Source organism: Podarcis filfolensis, assembly GCF_964270895.1.
Source record: "Podarcis filfolensis genome assembly, chromosome: 3".
NCBI lineage: Eukaryota > Metazoa > Chordata > Lepidosauria > Squamata > Lacertidae > Podarcis > Podarcis filfolensis.
This window is the reverse complement of record NC_139606.1, coordinates 38,593,731-38,612,528: the sequence shown is the minus strand read 5'-3', so window position 1 is coordinate 38,612,528 and position 18,798 is coordinate 38,593,731. Positions and strand designations below refer to the sequence as shown.

The window sequence follows — 18,798 nt, the reverse complement described above, 5'->3', positions numbered from 1 at the left end:
ATTGCAGATATGCAAACACTAGAATATCATGCGAAGCTTCCTTTTATTTTTAAAACATCTGTGTTTATCATAATGCTACAGGGGAAAGCTTCTCTTTTTTATGTGAAATTATTAAACGACTGCATAATTTTTAAAATTCTAGCAGTACAAACCTATTCACGTTTATTTGGAAGTAAATATCACAAGATTCGAAGTGTCTTATTCCCATCTCAAGTTTTACATGAGAACGATGCATCTAAATCCAGCAGAAGCATGAAAACTGCTTCAGCACCTACTTTCAGCGCTATTCTTTTTTAATCAAATCCATTATAACTAGTCACGCATGCAAAGAAATACGATTTTGTAAACAAAACGTGTGCAAGCACCGAGTAGAAAAGGATGCTGGACTGGAGAAGGTCCTACATGAAAATTCATGATCTAAAACAAGCCCTCACAGAGCAAAAGGCAGTAAACATACAGAATACATTGGCACCTCTGGAAACATTTTGCCAACCAAGGAGAATCTTCTTTCCCTTTAGAGCCATCAATGGAAAACAACCGTCACACGAGAGATGTACATTTTAGATTTACCAAACCTACACTATTTAAGCCTGTTCAAGTCAGTCTAGCCTGGGGGTGATATTTACTCCACAGCTTTGAAGTTGTCACCTGCCATCAGGTGACAAACAAGTGGGCAGTCCATGGAGTGGAAGAGGAAAGGACCTTGCCTGCTGGTGAGATGAAATTATCCACCCTGACCTGCTGCCTCACCTGGATTAATTTGGGCAGGATAGGACCTGTTTATTGGGAATTGGTGAATCATTTACAGACATTACAGCCACCTGCATGTGAAAGCATTTCTGAGTGAGCTGAATATGGTTATGGGCAGATGTGAAGCAATCTGCATTCTGGGCTTCACTGTCAGCTCTGTTACTGCTAAGGGTCTTAAGATGTAAGACCCTTGTATAAATGTAGCTCCTGCATTTGAAAACCAATATTCAGAACAGCAATTGAAATTCTGGGGGGTGGGGGGAGGGTTTAAAAATAAATCAAGGCAGGAAAACTAGACTAATATGTGAATGCTGCATGAATCTGTTAACAAACATTACTGCAAAGGGACAACAAAGGGCTCCCCCCTCCCCAACTTTCACCTTTGTTGCTCCTACCTTCTGGGGTGTCCATGGTCTTTTCATAATTCTCTCCCACCTCTTGTTCCAGATGCAAAGGTCTGAGGCTAAGTTGATTAAGTCTGTGCTATCTGTGCTACCGAGCACAAGGGCAACTCAGTAAATCTGGGGTGGAAGATTTGAGGAAGGGGGAGAGAAAGTATCAGTGCTCTACAATAAATCTGAGTGGATATCTTACGATTTCAAAAAAGAAAGCTGGAGGAGAAGCAATGTACTTTGGGGAAGAAAAAGGGGATGTAAGGGTTTTGGTTAGTTAAATTTGTTGGGGAAGGCTAGGAAAAGGGTAGAGCATCGTGAGATTAACATGGAAAACTTGGACGCTGAGAAAGAAGGAGATCAGGACAGGAAAATGCTGTGGTGTGTTTTGCGCCAGTATAGGGATATCAAAAATATTTTATGATGCATCAAAAAATACCTTTGACAACCAGTCTGTAAATTGTCGTTTGCAACAATTTAAGAGAAACCGTGATCTTAAGTTATTACACTGGCAGGTCAAACATGGAAGAAGGAAAGGACTTCTGGTTAGGCAAGGGGGAAAAGGAAAGGAAAAGAAGTGCAGAAGAATGAGATCTGGAGAAGTTAGATGGTAATGAGAGTCTATGGTTCAAAATAGCTATTTCTATGATACTAAGTTTAAGTGAGATTAGAATTTTGCTTTATGTATTAGCAATCCATTCAGCTCTCTGGCACTTACCTGTATTAATGTGGCTGGGTATTACCAAAAACAAGCACAAAACTCACACAATGGGAGGCATATAATGGGCTGCCATCCAAAACATGAATGTATGTTCTAGGCTGGAGGGAAGATGTGAGTGATCACTCCATATCACTAAAAATGTCACCACCTTTTCAAATATGATAATCAAGATTTTGTTCATGGAGTCTTGTTGACACCAAGTGGATATAGAATGCTCTCCCCAGGAGGTCATGATTTGCAGGTGCCTCAGTTTAGGGGTAAAAGGTAACCCTATGTTCAGAGGCTGGAGATCCACATTTCATGGAAAAGGCCTAGAGAAGGCAGGCATTCTCTGGATAAAAATGACCTTGTTAAAAATGGCAGTGGTGTCACACAGTAGTGAAAGATTAAATCATTTAAGAAAGCCGATGCATGGCAACGCTTAGGAACACAAGGGAATATCAATCCTGAGTAGAGATTAATTTCCATGTTGATATAAAGAAATCGTTGAAGGAAAAGAGGAATAGCAAAAGACCTACTAGAAATAAGGTACTTGTGGCTTATGAGTTTGCAAAGCTCAGTAAAAGCCTGCCAATCAGCCAGCCGTCTTAAACAATGCAACTCAGCAAAACCGTACACGATGATCATTATTCGTTAAAAACCTTTGATTCACATTTAATAATAAATACTTGCAACAGCAAGGTTTGTCAAATCCGTTCCATAGGCTGAATTAAACAATTGGCTGACTGGGAATAAGAAATCTAAGCGCTGAGATATGAAAAGTAACAGGCCACAATAGCTAAGAGCAGAGACCAAAGAGAAGCACATCTGAGGACTTTCTGACAAAGGGAAAATTAGGACTGTCTGTATTGGGGGAACCTGTACATTTTCTCACAAAAGTACAAGAAGACAAAATGGCACAACTAATTCTTGTGGAGGTCAGAAGCCAGTTACTCCAGGTTTCAAAGTGTTTTAGTGCACAGCTCTAGCAGAGGATGAGAGGGGGAAAGACTGATCCCACAGCAGAGGCTTAAATGAGAACAAGAGATAATATTCATGTTTTTTTCAGAAAAAGTCACAGAACTTGGGAAATATGTGGGAGATCAACCGGAAGTGTGAAGATTTAAGGAAAGTTTGCTTTGCTTTTATTTCCCTGCTTTCCATTTTCTGGAAATTTTTGCATCTCCAATGTTCCCCAAGCATCACTCAGTCATCTAAATGTGCATTGCAGCCATTGTTGATCTAAAAACAACTGATTTGTACTTAATAACAAAAAGCAAGGTAAAGCAGGAACCTCCAAGAAACCTTAAATTTAGTTAGCCCTTACTTTCTTACATATAACCTGTCTTATTCTCATGTATGGAATTTGTTTTCTAATTACATTTCAACCAGTAGAGCCGTGAAAATTCACTGATAGATATATATTGTTTGTACTTCCATGTCATTGCCTATGCTACACTTACATTCACCATTTACCTCATTCAGATCTTGCACTCTCATTCACTGCATTCATACACCTGCTGTTCACCCTATTCATACACATAATCACTCATGCACCCCTTTCACATACTCAGCTTAACTGAACACAAGTGCATCAGTACTGTCTCTTCACTTCCTCATACTCCTTTCTGACAAAAGATCATGACTCCTTATTTCCCTCATGCTGGTAGTTTAATATCTTAATATTCATGGCACCACAACAGCTAAACCAATAGCTGTAGGTTCTCATTTCTCTGACCTCTGGGGCGTCTGTGACCCAGCAGCTCATGCGATGGATGGGACATCTCAAAGGTCATAGTCTTCTTCTACCTTTTCATTACCCAAGTTCCTGTTGTGCTTTCAGAAAGGTTGTCAAATTTAGCACCACCCAATTTCAGAAATATGTGCTTTCATTTGACAACTCACTCACATCTCTATAGCAGCTTGAGAAGAGCCAGCAGCTCATTCAAAGTTGGCTTTGACTTCAACCATTAGAATAAAGCAAAGGTAGGGAACGTTCCCCCTTGAGATGTTGCTGGACAACAACTCTCATCATCTCTGATCATGCAAGCTGGGGCTGGTGGGAGTTGGCACCCAACAACACCTGGAAGGTCCCTGGTTCCCCATCCCTGCTGTAGAGACATTGTAATATTTGGTAGTAGCTGATAATTGCATGCAAGATTAAGTTTATCCCTTTACTTTTCCTTCTCTAGACTTCAGAGCAGTACTGCATACAAACAATCTGGCTGAAGAGCCAATCACACCCGGAGAGCCAAGATCTGGAAAGTTCCACATTATGAAGAAATGAGAGATTGCATCAGCTCTAGTGTGAGAGAGAAGGGAAAGGAAGAATTGCTGGTCACTTGAATAAGCAGGAAATACTGTAAATAGGTTTTACAGGTTATTGAAGCTCTACTAAAATATATGCATTATTTTTAACCAGCGACAACAGTTGGGCAGAAAAAAGCGAACAAATGTGTATCACCAACTCTGCCATTACTGAATTCAAGTCTCTAAAACAATGGCCATCTGTAAAAAAAAAAAAAAAGGTAGAGGTAAAGGACCTCTGACAGTAAAGTCCAGTCGCAAACGACTCTGGGATTGTGGTGCTCATTTTGCTTTACTGGCCGAGGGAGCTGACGTTTGTCCACAGACAATTTTTCTAGGTCATGTGACCAGCATGACTAAGCCGCTTCTGGCAAACCAGAGCAGCGAACGGAAATGCCGTTTACCTTCCTGCCAGAGTGGTACCTATTTATCTACTTGCACTTTGACATGCTTTCAAACTGCTAGGTTGGCAGGAGCAGGGACCAAGCAACGGGAGCTCACCCCGTTGCGGGGATTTGAACTACTGACCTTCCAATCAGCAAGCCTTAGGTTCAGTGGTTTAGTCCACAGCACCACCCGTGTCCCTATCTGTAGCCAGCCTGAAAATTTCAGGTCAGCCATAAAGGATAATTGTCACCTTGGCCAACCACTCCCTTTCAGCTTAATCTATACCATACAGTTGTAAAGATGGCATAGAGGAATCCCAAACTATGTCACCCTAAATTCTTAAGATGCCTATATATAAATTATAAAGCATCACTGATGTACATGGAATCAAGTAGTGTCTCATAAACAAAGATGATAGATAGATTATAATCTAACATACACAACTGGGGGAAAGAACAAATGAAGAGAGTTGGAAGGAGTAAATGTGGCGATGCAGACAAGGATGAATTACGTAAATACTTTGAAGTAAGAACGAAAGTGGCATTTATATAAATCACTAGACAATAATAATAATCTGAAGAAGTAAAAGTAGACTGAAATATGTGTGTGTGCGCGCGCTTTTAAAAAGACTCCTAACGGTAACAAGCTGCTACTGATCAGAAAACAGAGAAGCAAAAGCGTAATCATATCCTTCAAAGGTGCATTCGTTTTGAAATCAGTAGTCTTTAAATCTCTCACGACTTTCTGTTACTGTCCTTAGAGTTGCAATGCAAGTTTCCAATAGAAAGCTCTGATGTGAAGCAGTTACATTAGTAAGTAAAGGTAAAGGTACCCCTGCCCATACGGGCCAGTCTTGACAGACTCTAGGGTTGTGCGCTCATCTCACTCTAGAGGCCGGGAGCCAGCGCTGTCCGCAGACACTTCCGGGTCATGTGGCCAGCGTGACGAAGCTGCTCTGGCGAACCGGCACCAGAGCAGCACATGGAAACGCCGTTTACCTTCCTGCTATAAAGCGGTCCCTATTTATCTACTTGCACTTAGGGGTGCTTTCGAACTGCTAAGTGGGCAGGAGCTGGGACCGATTGACGGGAGCTCACCCCGCCGCGGGGATTCGAACCGCCGACCATGCGATCAGCAAGTCCTAGGCGCTGAGGTTTTACCCACAGCGCCACCTGCATTACATTAGTACTGTTCCTTATTTGATACTGAAGAACTTGGGCTCAGCAAGCATTGGGAATGGTTCTCTCAATATTGAAAGTAGTTTTCCCACTTCAGGCATCTATACTAACTTTCTTCCCTACTATGCTAAATTAACACAAGTGACCAAGAGATGAGGATGAGTAAAACCCACTCTACTTGCATCTTGAATTCAATTATGTATCTTGCATTCAGTTATTACAATTATTGCTCTAGTCCAGGGATTTCTGAACTGCGGTCTGCAGACCACCAGTGGTCCATGAGGCTTATTCAGCTGGTCTGTGGCATGTCCATATTAAATATGCATTTGGATTTTTAATTATCTATTGCTTCTTTTGTTTTTTACATTGTGTTTTATTGTATTGTGGTTTAAATTCTATGGAATTCAAATGGTGATAAAATAAAACACAAGAAATCAAAGAAGAAAGAAAGAAAGAAAGAAAGAAAGAAAGAAAGAAAGAAAGAAAGAAAGAAAGACAATACCATTAAAAATTATACAACATCTAGCACAGCGTATTACCATTGCTATAGCAGGCATATATATTTAAGTAATCTGCCAAAACCTTGAGTAATCTTTAAGGTGGTCTGTAGTGGGGAAGGGTTGGGAACTATTGCTCTATCTTTTGGCCTCACTGTAAAACCAGGGAGGGTGGTGAGTTTTTACCCTATACAGTTGTACCTTGGTTCTCGAACACCTTGGTACTTGGACGTTTTGGCTCCCGAACGCTGCAAACCCGAAAGTGAGTGTTCCGGTTTGCAAACGTTTTTCAGAAGCTGAACATCCGACGCGGTTTCCACGGCTTCTGATTCAGTACAGGAAGCTCCTGTAGCTAATCAGAAGCTGTGCCTTGGTTTTTGAACCGTTTCAGGAGTTGAACGGACTCCTGAACAGATTAAGTTCGAGAACCAAGGTACCACTGTATAATCTTATGAAACCACAGATATGTATGCCACAATAAACATTTTTAGCTAGGATAGCCACATATCACCAAGGGAGAGGACAAAAGAGGGCACAGGTTCACAAACATTTATCATACGCTAAATTATAGGTTAAAAAATCAAATTTAGAAATAACAATTACTATAAATAGAAACACAATATTTCTCAGCATAGTGCAGTAGGCTAATGAGATTATTTGCATGCCTGCTCAGTCTACTGTTCAAGTTAATTGTTCAAGGTGTCCGCTCTGCATTCTGAAAGTTATTTATCAATAACCCATAGTTGGACTAGTTTAATAGAAGACCATCTTCGGTAAAGTAGGACACATGGCTATTCTTTTTGAACAAACTCTATTCCTTTGAAGTTTGTCACATCAGCATAAGTCATTGCTACGTAATCTAAATAACTGATAGCTCACTAAGTCTAAGTAACCCCTAGATAACCAAAAGAGATAGTAGTTCTCACATACTATTTGCAGTATCATTTTTGGCAGGTTATTTAAGAGAAGAAGCCAGGACAAAAAGCTAACTGGACAGAAGACTAACTTTACTGCTAAGATCCAACAAGAGGAGCAGCACTTGCAACGCTGGTTGACACTGTACCCCCTATGTTTGGAATCACCACATTCAATCATTTGTTATGGGGAGCTTAGGGCACACTATTCAGGAAGTGAGACAAGAACTTATAGAGGAACAGGTACAAGAAACTCCTGACTCAACCTGGATATAGCTCAACCCACCTAGCGTGACAGTTTCCCATTTCTGGTTTACTACTTCCCCAAAATGTTATATAAGGTAATACTGTTATTGCCATGGGTTTCTATCATTCAAAACGAAAGAACTGAGTTTGTTAAGGCCTCCTAGTTGATAGAAACAATCAAAGTTAAGTGGGAAATTCACTACAAAAGGATGCACATGAAATGATCGCTTCTATTTCAAATAAGATCTTGCACCCTCCACAATATCTCGTGCGATTTTGGAAAGATCCTGGTGGAAATGGGCAGGCGACACCTCAGGGGCTTCTGATGCCCGAGGCAGCTGCCTCACCCCGCCTAATGACTGCGCCGGCCCTCCCTCTCCTTGCATTTCCCCAAAATCTGCTCCAGAGGATTCGGTGGAAAACAAATACAAACTTGGCAGGGGCACACAGGGGAGGAGAAGAGGAAAGTTCTATTTCACAAGCACAAGTCTTTGAACTAATCAAATTGTTGCATACAACCCACAATTCCCAAAGTCTATCTCTGAATTCAACACATTTAAAAAATGCAAAACTTTGAAAGCAGCAACACTATCCCTATAGCCTCTCTTAGCATTTGTTTGACTATCTGTAGAAACTGGAAATAATAATAATAATAATAATAATAATAATAATAATAATAATAATAATAATAAATGGTTTAGTTGAATGCAACACTAATATATGGATCAGCAGAAAAATACTGCACAAAGCAAGTATTTTCCAAATACTATAAGGCATGTATAACACATACAGGGGAAATATATTTTATCTAGGACACAGCAGTACTAAAAATACACAGTTTTAATCCTGGATGAGGATTAAAGTTCTTTATAACAAAAAAGAGAGAGAAATAACAGATTACATCCATCTCTAATAATCATGTTGTTTTCAGGAAATTATTCTGCTATTATACACGTTCTCCTTAATATACAAAAACTGCAAATAAATTTAGCCAGTAGTGAATATTGAAAAGTCTACTTATTTATCAAACTAACAGCAGAATCATAGCCATGTCTACTCAAATATACATCCAATTCAATTCAGTGGGGCTTATTCCCAGGTAAGTATGGCTGTATACAGTGGCCTGGGATTAAACCCCATTGAAGCTAATGGGATTTACTTCTGAGTAAACATGCATAGGATTACAGTCACTGTAATCTTATAATGGCAAATGACATGGGAAAATGCACATTCATGTAAATTAGAAGTGGCCACGTTTTTTTCTCCAAATGATTAAAGTGGTATTCCTACTCCACAGACGGAAGAAATAAAGTTATATTTGCTAGCCGTATCCAACACAGAATGTCTTTGATCTCATCTTGCTACAGCATTGCTATCTGCACAAAGTACAGCCATTTCACTACTGATCAAATTGATGATCCTTAGTACTTCTTGCTAACTTCTAATTATGAAGCCCAGACCTTCACATTAACCAAAAAAGGAGGCTGCCCTTTGGCCAGCAATGATTGCATACATGCCCTAGTGGTGAGCAAACAGAAGTCACGATGCTTCAAATAAGTAGTCCAACTCAATTGTTTGTTTCATGCCCCTTAAACAGCATGGTTGGGTCCCCAGCCTGGTGTCACAATTGACCACATTGTACAGTATTATCCTTGAAAGTTAAACACGTTCAGAAACCTGGGCGATACTTATCAAACCCCAAGAGGTTTAGCTCCCTTTTAAAGTGAGGCTTCTCACCATCAGAGTTCACATTTCTAGAGCCACGAATGGATCAATAGCCAAGATTTGCCGCTGGTTTTGAGACTAAAGCCTTGACCATCTGGGCACTGATTAGACGATGGCATTTGGATTTGTGCCTTTTCTTCTCTTGGGACACTTTCATAAATACAGTGACTATGTTAGCATCTCAGAATACTGTGGCCTACAAACTATTAATTGTAAACCACTCTGCTTAAGACAGCAAAACAAAGCAGCACATTTTCAGAGGCGCTTTACTGAATAGCATCAATTAATACATTCAGCTGAACAGGTCTGGCTTGACAAGAGGATGTCTTAAGGCAGGGGTAGTCAAACTTTTTATATCTACCACCCACTAATGCTTCTTTCTTGATGGTAAAATTTCCTTACCGCCCACCAGGGCTTGATGGAAGGAGGATTCAGCTTGTGCCGTAGAACCCCCTACCGCCCGCCTAGAATCCTGAAACACCCACTAGTGGGCAGTAGGGACCAGGCTGACAACCCCTGTCTTAAGGCAATGACGTCTGCATATGTACTGAAGATGTAGGATTGCTACATGTAAAGGAAGGAAACTGGTGGAGATCTAAAAGAAAAGACGTCTAGGCAGATTCTCGTTAGCAGAAACAGCTCCAAGCACTTGTCCAAAGTGAAGGTGATTTAATGCGCAGTATATATCCAAATTATTTTAATACCAGTAGTTATTAACTCCTTGCAAACATCAACGTATGTAGGTTGGGATCCAAAGAATCCCTTCAGTGCCTTTCACGTGTATGCTAAGTGATCCTGTTCCATCCGCCACCACTACCAACAATATACGTGTTGAAGAGAGCATCTGAAGAGAGCATTTGGTAATATCTTATGGGTATTTTCATAAAGGCCCAGATGCACCAGTGTTTCAGTAGGTCCTCATTCTAGTTATCCGGTTGTGATCTTAGAGATCTCAGTTCATTTTAGTTAAACTGGTAGCCCAATCCTAAATATGCTTTCTTCAAGGATTAAGTTGCATGAAGCTCAACAGGAATTGCTTTTTGAGAAGTATACTTAGGATTATAGCTCAAGGTATATACATTTGTACTTTTTTCTGTCCCAAATTTAAGAGGGGGGAAATTAATCTGGTCCTGGTTAATCCCTAAACAGTATATATTTTCAGCTTCCAAGATGGCGTGTTACACAGCAATGGTCTTCCATGGTAACCATTTTCTGCGTTTGGCCAACACATATAGCTAAGAAATGTGGCTACTAATTTAGAATGAATAAACTGACTAAAATGAAATGCCCATCTTCTGAAAGTCCAACCACTCCCTGAACCTTAAAAAGGGATATTAGTCCTCCCGCACAAACTGCTATTCACATTGCGTCAATAGAACCTGAATTCTTTAGAATCTTCCCAGGAGTTCTCAAAAGACGAGTTGCCTGCCGTAGTGGCTAGAATGGGGATGGGGCTGATGGGAGTTTTAGTTCAAAAACACTTAGAGAGTTGCGGATTCTCCGTCTTGGTTCTACAGTGTGCACTCAATTTTCATGAGGCATCTTCATTAACCTTTTAAATTTTATTTTCCCCACACCAACAGGCATATTGAGGAAATAAGAAAGGTGATTTTTAAACATTCATATTACATGCCATATGATTTGCAGAGAGAGTAGATGTTTAGAAGTACATATTGGACTTTTATTTTAAAAAAATAAAAATAAAAATTATTGGTTAGATTTCCCAGAAAATCTACCTTAAAAAAATAACGTTCACAGTGTGATGGTTTGAATATCTATATATGTGATTTGACAATTAAAGTCATTTACAGCAACAAAGTTAAAAACCAGAATTAGATACCTTTCAATTTCACAAAGAAATAACTTTACTACTATTCCCTGTCAAATTATGAATTTGATATATTGATTTCCTATGTAATGTAAAAAGAGGTTGTAATAAATAATATTTCTTCCTCCCAAAGCATTACCTGCATGTTCTACTGCTATGAAAAATACAAATTTATAATAGGAAAAGCTGTTTAGCTACTGTGCTTAAAATTTTGCATATATATATATATATATATATATATATATATATATACACACATATCCTCAGTTTAGTATCTGGATTTTACAACCGAACATTTAGTCAAATTTGCATTAATTGGTTTCACATAAAGAACACTGTAATAATATATGAAGAAATATGGATTCTAACCACTTTGTCCTCCTTTGGGAAAGCATCCAGGGAAGCAGAAAAAGGAGAAAAATATAAAAGAAAGAGAGAAAAGAAAAAGGAGGAAAACATTAATAGGCAGATATAAACAAGGCAATTCTTGTGTTCCTGTAAGCATAAGATTTACCAAAAATGAAAACAGCACGTTTAAATAAAAATATCTATAGCACCACACACATACGGGCAGATACCTGAAGGATTTTAGCAGAAAATAAAATAAATAATAGTGAAATGGATGCATCAGGATTCAATACTCCAGTTTTGATGGAATAGCTGAGATCCAAAAGGCTGTGAGCAAGAGACCATGTACTACTGGTAGGAGAAATTGGAAATCCACAGGGCAGAAATGGATGCACTTTCCCCTCACACATAAGAATTTTGGATTGTTTCGTCCCTACTAGAAGCAATATGGCTCCCCCTTTGGACTCTGCAACGTGTAAAGTACAGTGGGTGGTCTCCAGTGTCGTCCTACTCAGTGTACATCTATTGAAATGAATGAACACCACCAACTTAGGTCCATTAATTCCAAAAGGTCTGCTCTAAATATTAATTAGTTGTGTATACAAGCATGTGACACTACTTTCTATAAATGTCATTGGCAACTGCACAAGACCATATACAATTTTCAGGGTGTATAAATCAAAGTAGCTTTTCTACAATACTAATGCAGAATTCCATGAGAAAAGCATTATTATAGCTTGTTACTGTGTCTGTCACAATCATTTTCAAGTGAAAAAAAAAATAGGTCCCCTCTTTTATTTATTTCTGAAATTGATTTTGCACAAACAAAACATGGAGCGAGGAATTCTGAAAACAAATATATAGAGTGAGCAAAACAATGAAGTTCAAGGAGCTGGGGTGTGGAAATAAGAAAAGGAAACCAATGCCAAAAAAAAAATCTGCACAGGTAGGATGTTCTAGCGATGGAAATCAACATTGCTCTGTTTTGCATGCAGTAGAAAACTTACATTGTTTGATCGCAGAGAAACACGTCCTCCACATCTGGCACAAAACTTTGTCCGGCAGTAGGAGCATAAATGGCCACAACCATCGGCAAACTTAGTTTTGTGACAGATTCCACATGTTGGCGCATCGTCCTTGTGCTCTCCGTGGTAACGGCGGGATTCCTCACCTATTTTTCGGACTTGCTCTTTGTAACTTTCAAATTGTTGGTGCAATCTTCTGTAAGGAAAAGAAGGGGTTTTTTATATAGCAAAAGCACCAAGACAAGCTAACCCATCGAGTGCCTAGCACTAATCCACACTATGTGTGTCTTCACTATATTTGCTAAACAGAAGCATGAATACAGGTGCCACTCTTGATTATTTAAAAGGAAAAACAAACAGCGGGATTATTTATCTATTTATTATGCACACTTCACCCTGAGGTACTAGCAACTTAAAGCAACTTTTAACTGCTCATATTGGTTTCTTTAACATAAGCCAAGCAAGCTGCTTTTTATGCAAACAATTACCAATAAAATCTCCTATTTCCAAAACAAATAAAGGTCACTTATAGATTTCAGAAGAGTCCCAATACTGTGTACGACCAACACAGATGTCTGTCAAAACAAAAAAAATATTTTCCTTCCAGTAGCACCTTAAAGACCAACTAAGTTAGTTCTTGGTATGAGCTTTCGTGTGCATGCACACTTCTTCAGATACACACGCACATGCACACGAAAGCTCATACCAAGAACTAACTTAGTTGGTCTTTAAGGTGCTACTGGAAGGAAAATATTTTTTTGTTTTGACTATGGCAGACCAACACGGCTACCTATCTGTAAACAGATGTCTGTGTTTTTGCCAGGACGTAGAAACCTCAAAAAAGTTATTTGATAATAGCAAATGCCATACAAAGAAAAACCCTTCCTCTTCTTAGGTAAATTTACCTGAAGTCATTGTCCAAACTGATTATTACTTTCAATTTAATAAAACGTAGGTTCTCTCCCCTTAAAGATTTTCATAAGTGCTCTGTCATCATTTCATCCATAACATTTTCAAAGTGAAAGCTGTCACACGCACCACCAGTCTCACTCGCCACTATGTCAAACAATTTTTTTTAAATGTATAGCAGAATAATACACTTTTCGATTTAACCCATTAACTGCTGTTATGGCTGAAACCAATCATAAGCTGTAAATTGCAACCCATCAAAAAGTTATGGAAGAAGCACTATCATATGTGCAACTGTGGGTGGAAATATTTAAGTACAAGTGGCTCTTAAAACAAAGTGATGCCCTCTGCCCTTCTCGCAGCTCCAGCTAGCCTACAAGAGCCTTGCAGTGTGGTTCAGATCTCGGAGTGGTGAGTGGTGGTGAGTTTCAAGAATGGGGAAGGCATAAAGGGCACCTTTCCACCCCACCCAATGCTTTCCTTGTTGTGCTGCATACAGGGTTGATAGTCCCAAATCTCAGCAATTTGAAATTATAAATCAGGCATAGGCAAACTCAGCCCTCCAGATGTTTTGGGACTACAACTCCCATCATCCCTGACCACCGGTTCTGTTAGCTAGGGATGATGGGAGTTGTAATCCCAAAACATCTGGAGGGCCGAGTTTGCCTCTGCCTGTTATAAATAATATTCTGGAGATGGGAAAGCTATCCCTCCACTTTATTTGCATCTTCTCTCTCAATCCAGTTGCCCTGTTGTCATCATCTATCAGGCAGGTTGTTGTTTCTTAAAGTCACTTAATTTAATTCACAAACTTTTGCACTTCTGTGCACCTAGGTAGGGCATCCCCCGTGTATGTATGCAGAAGTGCCTGCCTTATTTTTGAGCGGCTTTCATTTTGCTTAAAACAGTCGCCCAGCAGATGGCACCAGAGATTGCAATTTCACATAGCCATCATCTGTTCAGTTTTAAAGAACTGAGGTTTCCTTAGAAGCAAGTGCCTTTAATTTTGTGGTAACAACGGCCTTATCTTCTGTTGAAAATCTCTCTTCATAAATGTAAGAATATTTGTGTGCATGAAATGAGGGGGCTATTTGCCTATTCATCTGTCCGCTCAGCTTGTGACAGGAGTGTGCAAAACAACAGCTTCTGTTCACAACGAATCAGTCAGGTAACCACCATCATGTTTGTATATTCACAAGGAAACCAGATAGCCACAACCAGGCCCTAAGATCTAGTATCTCGTGCATTCCATTTGTGTACACAGAAGAAACCATCCCTAGCATTTGTTTTCCATTTCTAATTTTACGTCAAACCAGCTTTTCAATATAAGTCCAGCCTGATGTAAGAGTTTCTATAGGAGGAAGAAAGACTGAATGAGATACCCAGTTCTTGTGGGGAAAGTATTTTTATAGTTCTTGAGCAGATCAAAACACAGTAAGCAGATGAAGAGCACAACTTCTACAATGTTTTGTGAGTCTCTTTGCATATAACAATAGTTCATATTAATCCCACTGATGTTTTTTGGGACTTGTTTACATAGCGAGTAAACAGTCCACACACAAAGGCTGACATATCTGCAAATGCTTAAAAATACCTAGTTTGGTTCAATGGTTAGAGCCAACTGAACTGATGAGACTTCAAATTGCCACTGAGCCAGTCACCATCTCCCAGGCTAACCTACCTCACAGGGTTGTTGTGAGGGGGGGGGGAAGCAGAGAGAACCATCTACATTCCCTCAGCACTTCCTTGGAGTAAGATGGGATGAATATATATGCATTTGACACTAACTGTTGCAGAAGCCACCAAGTCAATTTCCCTGTCCGTCCATGGAAAGATTTTGAGCCCTGCTGGTGATAATTCAGCTGGAATGACAAAGCACCCTTAAGGATACCTTGCTCCTAAAACATGTTTTGCTTGAAAATAAAAGCACTCTTCAGGTGCTCTCTTAACACATTGCACTCTGGCTCAGGGAGGGCAACAAGAGAACCAATGTGATATAATGGTTAGAGTGTTGGACTAGGACCTGGGAGAAGAGGGTTTGAATCCCCATTCAGCCACGAAGCTCACTGGCTGACCTCGGGCCAGCTGCCATCTCTTAGCCTAACCTACCTCACAGGCTTGTTGTGCAGATGCAATGCGGAGGAGGAGAACCATGTGCACCACTTTGAGATCACTGGAAGATAAGGTTGGTATATAAATTAATAAATAAAAGAATAAGAATGGTGAATGGCTCTCTTTCACATGTTTTACTAAGCATGGCACCATTGTTAGTTTCTGTTCTTATCACTGTGCAGCTGCGTGAAGTCACAGGACTCTGTTTACATTCCAGAGACCTTCAAGTCTCATGGGAAAGGGAGACGGGATGTGACGTTAGTGGTTTCCTGTTTCCTTTGTTCCTTTGTTTCAGTTGCTCTCTGCTTTCATAGAGAGAGTAGAGAGAGGATGTCTTTTCTGTTCTGCGTAGTTTAGAAATAAAACTCTTTACAATGTAGCCAAACCTCTCGTCTCTTCCCTGTGCTGGGAACCCTACTGGATAGAATGTGCTTGAGGCCTTATCAAAGGCTCAGGTCATTAAACACGTCAGAGGCGATTTCAAAGGCTCAGCTCGGAGGAAGATGAGGCCTTATCAGCTTGGCCGAGTGGAGTTCTGACAACCAGAACACCTGAAGATGGTTTTAGTTCCATTAATTTCCAGTGCATTCAGGACAACTGATATGATGCGAGGAAACTGTAAAGGTTCCTAGGAGGCCTTGTAGAAGTCTCTCTCTCTCTCTCTCTCTCTCTCTCTCTCTCTCTCTCTCTCAGCCTTACCTGCCTTACATTGCTAAGAGAAAGATGACAATCTTAAAGTGCTCTGAAAGGGCTAAAGAAGGAAAGAAGAACAATAACCATATTTCCAAATGTGCTTAGGGACTGCAGCTATTGGTTGAGCTTCAATTGTATTCATCTCAAAAGAATAATGGTGGCACCTGTTCACTGCAACTACACTGCTGCTGGCCCTGCTATGGCATTGTGAGAGGGATTTACATGCGCAGAGCATTCCGGAATCAGGCATAATTCCAAAAAGTCCACTTCTCACAATTATTTAACAAGATATGGAAAGGATCAGCCATAGGAGGTACACAACAGGTTTACAGCAAAGTGGGTTACTGTTGAATTTCATTTTTGTACATCATCTCAAAAGCTGCAACATACCTATTGAAAGAAAAAGGCGCTTCAAAACCCTGGTGACTCAAGAGGCACAACTGGACGATTATGAGTCAGTGATTTATGATAGCTAAAATAAAGCAAGCTAAATATGCAAGCTTCCCACTATTATTCCCGAAATGATCGCATGCAGCTGTTCAACCAGGAAGCTTCTCTCTGACCAAGCCAGCAGGAACTATTACAGCCATTCTTGTTCAGCTTGAAGCTTTTATATCTCAAAGCTGATGAAACACTTCTGAAAGTTCCATCGCATGTGGTTTCTTTTTCCCAGGCCCAGAGACTGCCCACGTTTCACTATTGATTCCAGCCACGCACTCCTTAGAAGTTTCAACTTCCGAGTTCAATGGGATTTCTTCCTTACATAAAGAATCAGAATTTGATTAAAAATAGCTGGCAGAGGAAAGACATTGCCACGGGGGAAACGACAGCTCTACCAGAACCTAAGAGGCTTGAAACTGGGTTGTCTGTGCACGGAGAACTTCCTTGGTTGTGCCAAAACCATTAGAAGAACCTGCTTGAGCATCTATACTCAGCTCATTGCTATCCCATACTGCCGCTGACTGCCAGCATCTAGTGTGGGGAACCAGAAATGTTTTGTAGCTCTTAGGAAGTGAGACCTGATAGGCAATGTTGCAATTCAGAGTGCTCCTGTTAAGGGTTCTAGCCAGCCAACCACACCTGTTTTCTAGGACACTCTATTCCATTCACCTGACCTGGGGGAGAAAAAGATGGAGCCAATGAGCAACTACTTCTATATTGCTCATTTCCCATCACATAGTTGCCAGGATTTGAACAAGTAATCAAGGAGAAAGAGGAGTTAAAGCCACACATCAGGGCAGCCCAACTTTTCACACCAAGTGGGCCGCAAGCAGAGCTTTCCAAACTATTCGTGTTGGTGACGCACTTTTTAGACACGCATCATTTCTGAACGCAGTAATTCAGTTTTACTAGCAAACTGGAGGTTAAACTAACCCCTTTCCAGCCCCAGGAGGAGCACAGGGAGCATTCACACGACACACCTACACACTGCAGCCAACACACTAACGTGTCACAACACACAGTTTGGAAAGCTCTGGCCGCAAGGGGACTTTGATGTGGAACCTGCAGGCTGCACACTACCTTGTCACTTAGAGGGGGGGAGCAAGGCCAAAATTTGACAAACACACCCCACACCTTCATACTGCCTTCCCAAAGCCAGCTAAGTGAGGCATCGGGCTTTGGGAAGGAGACACAAGGCTCTGGCAAGGTCCTAAACCCTCCCACCTCCTTTGCAAAGCTGGATGAGCACTAACTGGACTTTGGGAAGAAGGCAGGAGGACTCTAGGACGCTGTCAGAGTCTTCCCACCTCCTTCCCAAAGCCCAGCCCCTCGCTTACATGGCTTTGGGAAGGTAACAAAGGGACATGACATGAAATGCAGCCCAAGGGCCCCACATTGGACCACCCTGGTCTAAATCATATAACGCCTTTGGAGTTATTATTCCATTCGGGGAGACTTGATTCCTAGCAAAATACGAGAACAAGTTTTATGAGAGAAATAAGCAATAATTTTCTGTACTGTAGGATAAAAATGGAATTGTTTACCAGTCACAGCAAGAACCTGGATAGCCTTCTAGTCCCTGCTGGTATATATCCAAGTTTCTAGTCTGTGCTTAAAATAATGATTCCGATTATTATTTTTTAGAAGTCTGAAGAAGTCAGCAGTCATATAAAAAACCCCACTAACCTAACAATCTTATGCACATTTGGTCAAAAGCGAACATCTCACTGCGTTCAGTGGAACTTACTCCTACGTGAATCCGTATCAGCCTGTAGAAAAACTTCTAGAGTCTTGATAAATTAGGACCATATAATCCTGACAACCCACAGAGAACAAACCATCAACCTACTAGGGTTGAAGGACAGATCAGTTTCTTCACAGAATAGTTGGTTTCGGGGTCATTAGGAGGTACTCAGTGGTCCACAGGCGGCCCACCACTTTCCTGGTCCCGCTTTCTAGGTTTTTAGCTGTGTGCTGAAGCATTTGCTGAGAGCAGAGGGACCCAGCGCTAAGCACACAGGACTGGCAGAGGACTCCAGGTGGACTCTCCTTCCTTGGAGAGGCTGGATGGCCATATGTCATGGATGCTTCAGCTGAGATTCCTGCATTGCAGGGGGTTTTAACTAGATGACCATTGCGTCCCTTCCAACTCTAAGATTTTATGATTCCAACCCTCATTTGCACCGCGATGTTGTGTTTATGTGTCCCTCCATTGGTCTCTCCCATTCCTCTTCTGTCCACTGAATGTACAAAGTGGGAAGAAGTGCTACTGGTAGGACTCCCCACCGTCTGCCAGGCCTTCTGGGGCAGGGCTGCATCCCAAGCAGGTCCCACTGCTGTGGTGGG

General features: G+C 40.8%; 1 protein-coding gene across 50 annotated transcripts in view; it reads right to left on the bottom strand.

Moving 5' to 3' along the window:
* Positions 1–18,798, bottom strand: part of RIMS1 (regulating synaptic membrane exocytosis 1) — a 228,884-nt gene that overhangs the window by 135,450 nt on the left and 74,636 nt on the right. For 48 of the 50 annotated variants that reach the window (XM_083606964.1, XM_083606986.1, XM_083606965.1 and 45 more), the window contains exons 2-3: positions 12,280–12,493; positions 11,294–11,305 (exon numbers count right to left, since the gene is read on the bottom strand). In XM_083606964.1, coding sequence (XP_083463090.1) covers positions 11,294–11,305; positions 12,280–12,493 — 226 coding nt within the window. The remainder of the gene's footprint in view (positions 1–11,293; positions 11,306–12,279; positions 12,494–18,798) is intronic. The other 2 variants (XM_083607012.1, XM_083606968.1) reach the window with 1 other exon arrangement.